Genomic DNA, 14,455 nt, shown 5'->3' with positions numbered 1-14,455 from the left:
CCCAATCAGTAGAGATTCTAGAGAGGTATAACCTCTAGAGAGGTTAAGAAAGATGCGCTGGGCATAAGAAATAATTTTCTAATAATTAGAACTGTCTGGAAATGGGACAAAAGGGTGCAAGAGTAGAGAGCCAAGATTTTTGCGCCCAAGAGTCTTCTAATAGAGGGCTTCTATAGCTATACAAATGTTATGGAAAATTGTTCTGCGTAGAGTAGGAGGTTGGATTATATTACTTACACAGGCTTCTAACCATTTTTAAACTTGGTTACTAATAATGGTTCTGAACTCTCTTAGTCTTGACACTTCCTTTTTATTTCATATTCTTTGTAATGCCTGCTTTTTATCTAAAATTGATGATAAACATAATCTGCCCACACATATAATGTTCAAGAAATAAACGTGCATATAAGAGTGGAATTGAAAGTAATATAAACATCTAAAATCATGTGTTACATTTCTGAAATTCAAGAAACTTAAAACCAAACATTTTTCCTAAGGCACAGACATGTGGGAGCAAGGCCTGGTCTTAATTGAAATAAATTTAATTACGGTTTTTGTAAAAGTGGTGAATTTCTGTGTTTTGCTGCAAAAATGTTAGTATGTTTGGTCACAGGCTACTGTTCCAAACTCCACTGGAACAATAGTACTACTTAATATGCTTTGAAATGCAAAAAAAAAAAAAAAAAAAAAAAAATCTAAACTCTAGAATATCTGGTCCCAAGGGTTTTGGCTAAAATACTGTAGCTCTTCAAGTATTTCAACCCTTTGATGTTCCAGGATGACTAATTTAGAACACATAGTAATCAATAGGTTATACTTTTAATTAATATGTTTGGATTTAAGAGAAGATGAGAAGCCATTCTGTTCAAGAAATACAGCAAGGTGGAATAGTAGACCGTGCTACACTATGTTGGACAAGTAATACTATACCCTCTTTATTTGAATATAAGAGAAAACGGGAAATAACTTTATTTGATAAAAGGAATAACATACCTAAACAAGTATACACATTGTTGAAGTGGAGAAAGTTAAGAAATAAGATGTTTTTTAAATGCGCTAGACCTTCTTAATAAATGTTACCAAAGTAATTTCCTGTATTATGATTTGAAGTAAGAACTTGAAATTCCATCACCTGTTTAAGCGTGCATTCAGTCCCTGGTACCTAATAGAAGTTATATATGATCTCTGGGAGTAGCATCAGAAAACATGATGCTAGTCCATGTTGAAAAACATGGACAATTCAAAAATTTTAATTTTAATGTTTAGGGTAAATATGAAATATTTACATATATCATTATTAATGACATTTATTGATACAACATTTCTGGCTCTAAATCTGATAAAAAATAATGTTACAAATTTATAGATTTATTTTGCAGCACTAGCACTACTGCTGTGGCACCCTTTTTAGCTAGACTTGCAGTTGGATTTCACATACTTTTAAGTGGACAAAAAGCACAGAATATGTTATTTAATAATTTGGAGATAACCTCCTATTAAATATTTTTGGCATAGTTATTCAGTAATGTCTATTTATAGCGAGTTTAATCCATAGAACATTCAAAAATTGTTTGGGATGTAGGATAGTTCTTCACTGATGTTCCACAGAATTTTTTAAGAGTAAAAATAAATTATATTTCTTCCTTTTGTCTTCTGTGCAAGTAAAGGCCCATTTCTATTTTCTTGACTCTTTACCATTTTTTTCACGGCAGGTTTTACTCTCATATAACTTACAAATTATTTTCGTCAGCCTCTGTTGTCTTACCAGCAATCAAATACAAATTTTGTCAGTAATATTTACAATATGACTTCATGCCTAAATATGTAGAATTTAGAGGCAGTTATTTATACTAGAGTTCTTTAAAAAGAAAACTACAAAGAGAAATTAATTTGTGTTTTAAGCAGCCAAATTTTATGATTAGTAATGCTCAGAAAGAAATTTGAGCACTTAATATCCTTGTGTATATGTGTCTTTCATAGTATTTACAATGTTAGTAAAAGTGAGACTTTTACTGTGCTGGAAGATAACAATTACATAACACTGGTTACTTTTATTTTCTCACCACCTAGTAAAATATGATTTGGAGTTCTTATGTAATAGGATATTTAATTGACTTTTATAATCTGAATTAATTTTGTCCTTTTTTGTGAGCTGGTTTTATACCTGGAATAAAATGTAAAACCTGTTTTTTAGCAGCAGTAGTGAGGACTAATTTGCTGACTGTTTTAGGTACCATTTGGTTTCATCAAAATGGGTAAAATATCTTTTTGTAAACCTTTGTAATACTATTAAATGAGTTTGGATTTATCCCTAGGTGTCTAGGAAAATGGCAATTACTTGAATATATGACAAGTCCTAGATCAGTTATTTTTAGAAGTCTGTGATGAATGGCTTATCCCTTTTTTGTCATTTTAAAATATAATCACTTACAAATCCTTCCATTGTATTTTATTCATTTTAAACTGTCTTTTCCCCAGTGATTTTCACATGGAAACTTAGTATGTAGCTGAATGTCACAAGCTTGTTAAAGTATTAGATTTGCATTGCATATTTTCACATCTTAGCTACTCTTCAATATTTAAAGTTTTTGTTCTTCAGTAAAATAGATATAGTGTAGTCTATATCTCTTTTAGTTTTTGTTCTTTAGCAAAGTTTTTGTTCTTTAGTAAAATAGTTGGAGTATAATCTTTTCATTGTGGTGCTCAACTAGAACTTGTCACTTTCTCTACTTAGTAGATAAGTGACTATTTACAAAACTGATTCTTTGATGAAACAGATAAATGAAATTAAAATGTTCTCTATTACAATAAACTACCTCATATAATTTTTAAAAATATAGTAATCTGAATGTATGTATGTACTTTTTTAGAAAGAATCTTCAAGAGGGAGACATAGGGAAAAGGAAGACATAAAAATCACTAAGGAGAGAACTCCGGAAAGTGAAGAAGAAAATGTAGAATGGGAAACTAATAGAGATGGTGAGTTTCAGAATCTTGGTTTAAATGACGAATTCTTGATTATTTACTTTGTAGAGTTTTTGTGGGCTTCAGAACACCTTTCAACTGTGATCTCCCTCTTGTTTCAGAATCATCTTATTGACATGTTTTTATCTTACTGAATTATAAGGCAAAAACTGGCATATAGTAGCTGTACAAAGGCAGGGAAAGTGGTTTGCATTGCATATTTTAATTTTCCCTTCCTAGTTTTTCCTCTAGAACTTTATTGTGCAGCATTACAGCCCTTCAGGATTGTATTGCATATGTAAATTTAAAAATTCCTAACACTAAGCTTAAAAGGAAATCTAAATTTGTTTTACATAAGATATTATAAATGAGATTTTTAAATCTTAAGGACTTAGGAAAGTTATTTCCAAGAAATGTTTGATTTGTATCTTTCAGAAGAAATCAAAATCAGATGGAGACAGAGACCTGGATTTATTAATAAATATTACCCAAAATTTTTTTTTCTTGAGGCATGGTCTCACTCTGTCATCCAGGCTGGAGGATGGTGGTATGATCATGGCTCACTGCAGCTTAGCCTCTTGGAGTCAAGCAATCCTCCTGCCTATTATCTCAGCACTTTGGGAGGCTAAGGCTGGAGTACCACTTTAGCCCAGGAGTTTGAGACCAGTGTGGGCAACAAAGACCCCATCTCTACAAAAAAATAACAAAAAAATTAGCCTGACACGGTGGTGCATGCCTGTGATCCCAGCTACTTGGGAAGCTGAGATGGGAGCAAAGTCATTTTTGAGTCATCATCTTAACAAATAAGCATTTATTTTCCACTCCTTGAATGTTTTCTCCACCTCTTTGATGTTCTGAAAGATGGGTACCATAACGTCGTATTACCAAACACAGAGAAAGAAAACTTGTATTTGTTAAATGCATTGAATGGGGGTGGACAATTTAATGTAATTTATATAATTGTCTTATTATCTCAATAGTTTTGTTACTCTACTTACAGATGACAAAACTAAAGATCTTAAGAATTTAGCGACTTTTTCAGTGAGAAGCTGAAAACTTAGACCAGGGATTAGAAAACTAGAGTGTGTGGGCCAGTCACTGGTTTTTGCACATAAAGTTTTATTGGAACACAGCCATGTCCATCCGTTTGGTTACGTACTGTCTGTGGCTGCTTTTGAGTTACCGGGGCCAAGTCGAGTCCTTATGACAGAGAACTGAGAAGCTACAAGACTAAGATATTAACTACTATATTTCAGAATTAGCTCTAAAGACTTAATAGACTAACACTTGTAAAGTATTATAAATACATTTTTCTGGTAATTGTTACATCAGTACTCAAAGAAAACCTGTTGCATCTTTGGACAGTGCTGTTAAAAAATTGCTTCTAAGAACAAATAGGAAACTTGTTTATGGTTACTCAGGATGTCATAATCCAACGTAATACCACTTCTATAAAATAGCAATAAAGGCAGCTATACTTTCCCATTTTAGTTGACTAATTAGTGTGTGTGTGTGTGTGTGTGTGTGTGTGTGTATATATATATATATATATATATTTTTTTTTTTTTGAGACAGAGTCTCGCTCTGTCGCCCAGGCTGGAGTGCAGTGGCTGGATCTCAGCTCACAGCAAGCTCCGCCTTCGGAGTTCACGCCATTCTCCCGCCTCAGCCTCCCGAGTAACTGGGACTACAGGCGCAAGCCACCTCACCTGGCTAGTTTTTTGTATTTTTTTGTAGAGACAGGGTTTCACCAACTAATTAGTATATTTAAATAAAATATTATAAACCATAACTGTTCAAGTTTGGAGAGCTAACTTTTCCTAAATACTAAGGGATTACCTCTTAACACAGCCGAGCATCCTTTCTTTTCATTTTACTTTTTTTGCATAAAAAACATTTTAAAATGTATTTGATACTTCTTATCTTTAAGTTTTTTTCTATTGTTGTTACAATAATTAATAATTGTTGAAAATATAAAAGGTTCAGAAAAGCCCAAGTCTGTTATTTTTCTTCATAGTAGGTATGTCAAACCTTCTCCATAAATCTATGCTTTCTTTTTTTTTTTTTTTTTTTTTTTTTTGAGACGGAGTCTCGCTCTGTCGCCCAGGCTGGAGTGCAGTGGCCGGATCTCAGCTCACTGCAAGCTCCGCCTCCTGGGTTCACGCCATTCTCCGGCCTCAGCCTCCCGAGTAGCTGGGACTACAGGCGCTGCCACCTCGCCCGGCTATTTTTTGTATTTCTTAGTAGAGACGGGGTTTCACCGTGTTAGCCAGGATGGTCTCGATCTCCTGACCTCGTGATCCGCCCATCTCGGCCTCCCAAAGTGCTGGGATTACAGGCTTGAGCCACCGCGCCCGGCCCATAAATCTATGCTTTCATTTCTCTTTTTTGCTATCTACTAAGCAGAAATGATGGAAATCTTTAGGAATTCCCTCAACTTCCTCCTACCACACCTTCAAATTAATTTTTTATTCTTGCCTAAACTTTTTTGCTTCCCTCTTATGCTGTGTAAACGGCCTCCTTCCTGCTGTATAAGGTTGATGAATAATTCCTTTGTGTTGTAGATCTAATTTCCTCCCACCTCAGCAATCTTGTTCATTTATGATACACTCCTCCCTGTATTACTGTTAGTCGCTATCCTGCTTATCCCCACTTAACAACTAAATTCTTAAAACAGTTCTGTACCTTACTATTTCTACTTGGTACTGTTTCACCTGATACTTATTATTCAGTTTTCTGACCCAACTCTCCACTAAAACTGCTTTTGAAAGTCACTAATGACCTCCTCTTTGCTGAATAAATGGAGAAGTACTTGTTTCTATCTTAAACAACCATTCTACAGCATTTGACACATCAAGAGCTCCTGTTTTCTTGAAAAAGACTCTTTTGGCTTCTATTTACCACTCTTCAGTTTTCTATCTTCCTGTTCAAGCCCTTCAGTCTTACATAGAGACTCCTTGTATTCTGTCTGCCCCTTAAATGTTGATTCCCAAGGATTTGCACTTAACAGTGATTTTACTTCAAGAGCCTTTTATATAGGAAATTCTTCTAAAAGGTGAGTGTAAATGTCTTTAATAGGAATTTCTTATGCTTTCCCTTGATTGAAATGCACAGGTTTTGACCATTGTGTATCTCTGTGATTTGAAAGTATCTGTTGAGGGAATATTGAAAAGCATTGAGTTAGGTGCCCCAGTCCCCAGATAGTGAGACTAAACTGGAAATTTCATAGACTTACCTTCTGCATTGTCATTCTAACCAGAATAACAGTTTTAGCTGGGTTCAGAAGAAATTGGTATATTTATAAACTTTCTGGTTTTTAGGCCACTTTTATATGCTTTGTCAGAACCCCCAAATAACTTTTGTCTTTGTGTATTTTATGTTTCCATAACTTCATATTATGAACCTGAGAAAATTTTAAAATATTTATTTATTCATTAATTTAACAATGACATATAAAAATCCAATATACGCTATTATGAAAAATAACTATTTTGCAAAGTAAAAAATAATAATTGTGAGGAGGTGGCAGTGTTTTGCATCATTTTGCAAATTGTTTTAATGTCTGGCTTTATAGTTGATAGGTAGATTTTCTTACCTGCTTCTACATTCCACCTGTTAACCACATCACATATTCTGGAAAACTTCACTATCTACTCATGGGAGAATGAGTACACCAGGCAAACAATATAGTGTTATAGAAGTAGTTTGATTTTGTAGAACTCCTGAAATTGTCTCAGGGACCTCCCCACTATCCTCAGACCCCCTCTGAGAATCACTTGTCTATAAGAACAGCTTTGCAAACTTGGTGGTTTTCCTATTGCCTACCCATCTTTTCTCACTTTTAATTTTTTCTTCTAGATGAAATCATGCTCCCAGTGCTTCATTAACATCGTATGTGTAGTGACTCCAAAATCTGGAGCTCTCAATTTAGCATTGACCAACTGGGCATCTCCATCTGAGTTATGTATCTTAAGGGCATCACTTTTCCTACCAGATACCAACAGTCCTGAGAGTCATCACTGACACTCCTTCTTTCCCTCCACGCAGGCATTTACCAGATAGTTTTATGTACCAAATACCATTGAAAACCATCTGTTTCTCTTGATTTACTACTAACATTCTCGTTCTTAAGGTATTTGTTTATTGTCTATAAATTTATTTTACCAAAATAACCTCCTAATCCCATCCCTTGCTTATAGTTTTGTCTCCTAATTTATGCTCCACTTTAAAGCAAGAATAATCTTTCTTAAAAAGTTTTTTTACTGAAGTATACTATATGTTCAGAGGAATACACATGTGTCCAAACCATTGGATTTTCACAAACTGAACGCATTTGTAAAACTATCACTCAGATCAGTAAGTAGTAAATTACTATTTTCCCATAGGCTCTTTGTGTTTTCTTCTAGTCACTGCTCCTTACCCACACCTCCCAAAGGTAACTGCTGTCCTGATTTCTAGCACCATTGATTAGTTTTGTCTGTTTGAGCTCTATATAAATAGAATTGACAGCATGTACTCTTTTTGTTCCTACCTTCTTTTGTTAACAGCATTATCTGAGATTGTACTTTATTTCACATATCATTCATTAGTTCTTATTGCTATATAGTGTTTTTTTGTATGAACGTGCCATAATTTAGTCTACTGTTGATGAACATTTAAGTAATTCCCAGTTTGGTGCTATTATGTATAACAAGGTGCTGTTACTATTCTTAAACATATTTTTTGGTAAACATGTACAGACACATACCCATTCCTCTTGAGTTTATGGTTCAAAGTGGAATTTCTGGGCCATTGAGTATGTATATGTTCCTCTTTAGTAGATAGTTTCAAATCAAAAATGGTTGTACTAGTTACCCATATGGTATTTTTGCCTTTTTCATCGTAGCTATTCTAAAATTTTGTAGTGGTATCTTACTGTGGTTTTAGTTTGCATTTTCCTAATGAAGTTGAAAACTTTTTCACATGTTCACTGACCATCGTACACCCTATTTTGTGAAGTGTCTATTCCAAATGTTTGCCATTCTTCTATTGTGTTACCTGTTTTTTTGTTGTTGTTGTTGTTAATTAGAGGAATCTATGTTTTCTGGATATGAGATTTTTATCAGATATATAAATATATTGTGAGTATTTTCTCCCACTCTATGAATTGCAGAACAGTCTTTTAAAAGATTAAATTGAATGTTCATTTTATTTTCCTGTTTCAAATTCCCTAATTTCCCATTGCCTTAAGGAGCAAGTACAAATTCTAACTATGCCTGTGAAACTTTTGATTATCTGGTTGCTCTCTATATTTCCAGTCCCCACTCCGAAGTCTGTGGTTTTTATTTGGTTCCTTAAACTTCTTGTATTTGCTCAGCATGTGTTCTTAAGGACTAATGAAGTAACATAAAAAGCAGAAGTATCATTGCAGTAGAATGTGTGAAAGTATTTTGGTAATCTTGGAGGTTAGTACATCCTCCTTAAATAGGGCATAAAACCCAGAAGTCACAAACATTTGATTACATAAAACTGGGAGTTTCTGGGTAACAAAATGCAGAAGTTAAAAACAGATGAAAGGCTAAAAGAAAATACTTGACACGTGTAACATGTGTAAGCATTAATAAAGACACTATATAGACATAATGAGTTTCTACAAATACATAAGAAAAAGACAGCCTAGTTAAAAAATGAGTAAAAATATATATGTATCGGATAGGTAACTCACAGGAGAAAAAGAAATGGCCAATAAATGCTCAATCTTACTGCAGGGAAATATTGATGAAAATAAAGAGATAGGATTATTCACCCATCAGTTTGGCAGAAATGAAGAATATTAATGTTTTCAAGTGGGGGTTTACATTGGTAAAGCAGTTTGGAGTACAGTTTGGTGATACGAGAAATAGAAATACAGTTATTTTCAGTCCAGCAATGTAGTCTGAGAAATAATGTCATAGAAAAATACTTGTACTCGAACCAAAGTAGAACCAAAGTATGTATCAAAATGTTCATCTAAGTCTTGTTTTTAACATCGAAACATTGAAAACAGTTCATCTGTCTTTAAGAAGGAAACCCTTTAAGTAAGCTATGATAAAGTATGATCATATTAATGAAATGCTTTGCAGGCGTTAAAATGAAGATAGTTGAACTCTATGACTTGGAAAGACCTTGTTTATAAGGCAGTGTTGAATGTTAAAGGGAAAAATGTAAGGCATTATTTTCATGCATATGACACTAAACTGTTAGTAGTGCTATCACTGGAGTAAGGATGGCCGTAGGAGGAATATAAGGGAAATTTCATATTTTACTCTGCGTATTCAGAATTATTTAAGACTTGCTAAAGTAAATGAGAATGTATCATAAAGATAGAAAGTACAAAATATAGAATGGAATTCAAAAACAAGTGTCTGAAATCGGTTAATAAATTTAGAAAACGTCTGACAGCTTGAGGTTATTGCTACAATTGCCTTTTAAAAACTGATATGCATAAATGATTCTAATTCATTGGAAAAAGGTTAAATATAATTCGAATGGTATAACAAGGCAATTCACAAATATTTATAGTTTTTAATCCTTACACATAAACCTTTTATATATCTATGATTATTTTTATACAATAAATTACTAGAAGTTGCTGTATTAAAGGGTATTGATGTTCTTAAGTCTTTTACCCATATTGACAAATAATTTTACAAGATAGATGTGCTAGTTTACATTGCTACCACCAGAGAATGAGTATGTCCTTTATTTGTACCTTTACCAACAATTAATATTATAATTAGAAAAAAAGGCTCCTAAATACATGAAAAAATATGTATATACTTTCTTCATTTCTTTCTCTTTGTGAATTGCCTTGTAATATCCTTTGCCTGTTCTGTTAATTAGTAAGAATTCTTTATATAGAAAGAATCTTAACCTTTTCTTTTGTGTTGCATATATTTTTCTGTTGTATATTCTTAAAAATATCTACCTTGTTAAATATACCATTCTAATTATACTTAATATTTTTCTGATGACTTAGAATCATTTATGTGAATCAATTTTTATAAGGCAAAATTTTAATGATAACCTGAAGCTACATGAGAGACATTTTCTAAATGTATTAACTTGCTTCAGACTCTTGTTTTTGAATTCCATCCTGGATTTTGTACTTCCTGTTTTTTCTTTTGCTGTCAAAATACTGTCAGTTGCAATGTGCCTGTCTTGTAGTCCATCTCTTACAGGTTAGGAAAACATCTGAGTTTTTATTATATGCATAAAATAAGCACCTTCAGAATAAAGACCTGAGAGCTTTTGTTCTGAGCAAACTATATTAGTTATGTTTACTACATTGACTAGACTTTTTTTTTTTTTTGAGATGGAGTCTTGCTCTGTCGCCAGGCTGGAGTGCAGTGGCGCGATGTCAGCTCACTGCAACCTCCACCTCCGGGTTCAAGCGATTCTCCTGCCTCTGACTCCTGAGAAGCTGGGACTACAGGCGCACACCAACATGCCCAGCTAATTTTTGTATTTCTAGTAAAGACAGGGTTTCACCATGTTGGCCAGGATGCTCTCGATCTCTTAACCTGATGATCTGCCTTCCTCGGCCTCCCAAAGTGCTGAGATTACAGGCGTGAGCCACTGCGCCCGACTGACTTAGACATATATTTTAACTGCTCAGGCCTCTCCCCCTTGGTTGGATAGTTGAAGATTGAGAACTGAAAGCTGGTTTTTATGTGTTCTGTATTGGTGATATATTTCCAGTTGCGAATTATTAGATTGGCAGTGCGTTATTGATAACACAGTACCTTCAGAAACACTGTTAATCATTCTTCTCTATTAACTACTCTTTCCTTTGTTTTACCTGGGCATTTGGTTATGAAATTTTATTGAATTTAAGAACATAATCAAACTAGATCATTGACTCCTATTATTGACTGATGTAAAGTATCTCAATAGAGGACAAAATAATAACTGGAGATAGCTAGTATTCACTTAATTAAATTCAGTATCTTCATTTTATCTAGTGAAAACTACTTGCCCTTAATTATTTAGTAATTGCTTTCTGACTGAAAAACATGATTTAGCCTATTTCATATATTTGCTGAGAAATTGTCATCGTTCTTCAACATAAGATGAGTAGTATATCAAGCTTAGTCACAAAGGGAGTGAATATATATGGTTACCCTCTCAGTCCCCAAGCATGAATGATGAATAGTTGTCATTCTAATGCATTTGAGCAATATATAACAGCAATGTTCATTTTCTTGGGTTTTAAGCAGTCAAGTAGGACTTCTTATGTTTGTTGTTTTTTAGTTCTTCATTTTATTTCTTTACCCAAAGTTAAGACATGATCTAAAGTGCTAGAAGTATAGCTTGAGAAGGCTCTCAGTTTGTGATCAGTCAAATCCAACGTGGTCAATGAAATTCCCACCTCTAGGCTCCTGGGCATTTCTGGCAGATGAGGGTGATGGAGCTGGGTGCTAGTGCCAGTAACTTCTACATATTTTAATGAAATAGATCTGCACACCACTCTTCCTTTTTGATTTTTTAACCAATCTTCATAGCTTTTTATCAGAAAATATTAAATGGAAATAGAAATATGGCATCAGATCCATTGAGATGGATGGTTGTGATCTAAGGAAATAGTACAAACTTGTGAAGAAAATGTTATAAATCCTTAAAAATTAGTTTATGTACACATTAGTACTAATATTACTTTAGTTTTTGATGTTAATCAGTTGTCTCACAAATTTTAAAACTGACAAGCCTATAGAAGCAATGTTGCACATGTAATATAACCTCACTTTGAATGATGTATTTTAGTAGTGTGTCTTTAGGAAAATCAAGGAGGTAATGAGTCACATCATATACAGCATGAAATATTGAAGGTTTTGGTATCTTTAAGACTTAGAAATGCAACTGAGCGCCTTTTGTCTTTTAAAATTCCATCTCCTAACAAAAAAAACCAACTTGCAACCAACCCAAAACTATTTCCAGAAAACCCAGAAACTTTAAAAATATTTGGCTTTTCTTAAAGAAATCAACCATGGTGATTTTAATCCTTTATAGAAATGGTATCTATTTCTTTTATCTTTTAGAAGTATGTCATTCTGATGAAAGACTCTGCCATTTAGATTTGCATAAGAAATTAGTTGAAAAAAGTCTGTATGATTTTTGGCATAGATAATTATGCTAGTTTATAACAGTAATGCAATTTTATTTTAAAGATTCTGACAATGGAGATATTAATTATGATTATGTTCATGAATTATCATTGGAAATGAAGCGTCAGAAGATACAGAGGGAATTAATGAAGCTGGAGCAAGAAAACATGGAGAAGAGAGAAGAAATTATCATTAAAAAGGAGGTATGCTATTTATTGCAATAAATATATTAGTACTTAATAGCAGCATTTGTATTGATCAGATAATGCAGCTTCTTGCTACATCTTAAATTATACTAGCATACTGATATATTGATCAACCCACTGTATATGTACTGCTCCATATATATTCATTTAATCTTCACGTTATTCTGTTAGATAAGTATCAAATATTTGTGTTATTGAATAGGTGAGCAAAGCTGAGAGTTTGTTGCCTAGAGTCACCAGCTAATGTAACATGGGGTTTGAATCTACATAGGTCTGTTTCAGGTCCATGCTATTTCTAGAATACCTTGTTTCTTTTCTGAAAAGTGAAGATACAGTTATTTTAAATATAATTTATGATTTTTTCTGAGGAGATTTTGAATTTTTATGATTTTAATTTACTTAATTGAAACTGGTATATGTTAGAACAGTTATATTGCTTAAAATCATGGATTCAGGAGTCAGACTAATATCAACAGATAGTGGCTATTGTAATTTATTATTTTTATTTCAAACTTTTTTTGTAGGGATGAGATCTTTCTCTGTTACCCAGGCTGGAGTGCAGTGGCACTCACTGCAGCCTTGAACTCCTGGGCTCGAGGGATCTGCCCATCTCAGCCTCCCTAATAGCTGTGTCCACAGGCACGTTCCATGCCTGGCTTTTTTTTTTTTTGTATAAGAGATAAGGTTTTTTTTATGTTACCCAGGCTGATCTCAAACTCCTCACCTCAAGCAATCCTTTCACCTCAGCCTCCCGAGAAATTGGGATTACAGGTGTGAACCACTGCACCCAGCAATAATATTTAATTTTAATCTGAAGTTTGGTGTGATTCTAAAATACTGTAAGCCTTGTTGTACCATAAGTGGAGGAATTTCTGAATTGACTTACTGAATTTTTTAAAGGTTTCACCAGAAGTGGTTAGATCAAAATTGTCCCCATCACCTTCTCTAAGAAAGTCTAGCAAATCTCCGAAGCGAAAATCAAGCCCGAAATCGTCTTCAGCTAGCAAGAAAGATAGGAAGACATCTGCAGTATCTTCTCCCCTGTTGGACCAGCAGAGGTCAGTAGGATGATAAATAGTATCAGAAGAAAATAGCTTTTTCTGAAATGATACTAAAAAGAATTAGTAGATTATAGAAGGGTAGTTTTAATACATTTTATATTTAATGTAAGCTTTTTTGTTCTAAAAGGAAGTTTGAAATGTTGCAATTAAAAAGACAGTTATAGAGAACAATAAAACAAGTATTTGTATAACATCCTCATATGCTTCAGAGCTTTTTATTTTTTAAGAAATAAAAATAAAAGATACATTTCCTGTTCCTCTCTTAAATCTGGTGTTTGATATTTGTGCATGTGTTTATACTTTAATATGTGTTTTGCAATGTATAGTATTGCTTTCATCTATTTAATTGTAATACGGATATATCATAACCTTCTACACATTGCTTTTTCACTTAACATTTTTGTATTTATCTATATTGATACATATAACCTTAGTTCATTCATCTTGGTATTTATATTATAAATTTGTCTACTCTTCTGTTGAACATTTATGTTATTTCCTATTTTTAAACTGCTATAAATTATACACAAAAATTTTTTGTCTCTGTATATGTTATCAAGAGATTGAATTCTTTATAAATTAGAATTACTGTAGAAGCCAGCTGAAGAAGTAAAAATAGAAACGATTATATTCAGGGACTAAGAATAAGGAGAAGATACATTTTCATTTAATGTCACTCTGAACTATTTATATTTTATTTTAATTAAAGTCCATACCCTAGTTTTATCTTATAAAAAAATGAACTAAAAATATCTTCTACTTAATATTTAATCAGTTAACAAGCCCTATTTGAACCTGTAATGAAACTCATATTTATCTCCCTCCTTGTAGTTTCTAGAGACTAACCCTATTTCAGACTCTACTTAACTTTTTGCCTAGATTATTATATCATCCTATTAACTATATTGAGTTTATTTAGTTTCTGCCCCCCACACACGTAAACATTCTCATTCAGCTGCCTCAACCCATTTATTTTATAGATGCTGTCAGAGAAATCTTAAAAGGACAATTCCAATTAATTTATTATACCATTGTAAAACTCAGTGGTTTTTCATTCTGTACAGTGAAATTTGGATTCGTTAGAATGACATTTACACTTTGG

At 33.2% G+C, this 14,455-nt stretch overlaps 1 protein-coding gene across 18 annotated transcripts in view; it reads left to right on the top strand.

Moving 5' to 3' along the window:
* ZC3H13 (zinc finger CCCH-type containing 13) overlaps positions 1-14,455 on the top strand; it is a 97,584-nt gene that overhangs the window by 30,165 nt on the left and 52,964 nt on the right. For all 18 annotated transcript variants that reach the window (XM_077974321.1, XM_015121030.3, XM_015121034.3 and 15 more), the window contains 3 exons: positions 2,871-2,979; positions 12,150-12,289; positions 13,193-13,350. In XM_077974321.1, coding sequence (XP_077830447.1) covers positions 2,871-2,979; positions 12,150-12,289; positions 13,193-13,350 — 407 coding nt within the window. The remainder of the gene's footprint in view (positions 1-2,870; positions 2,980-12,149; positions 12,290-13,192; positions 13,351-14,455) is intronic.

Source organism: Macaca mulatta, chromosome 17 (genome assembly GCF_049350105.2).
Source record: "Macaca mulatta isolate MMU2019108-1 chromosome 17, T2T-MMU8v2.0, whole genome shotgun sequence".
NCBI lineage: Eukaryota > Metazoa > Chordata > Mammalia > Primates > Cercopithecidae > Macaca > Macaca mulatta.
This window is presented reverse-complemented; position numbering and strand designations above follow the sequence as displayed.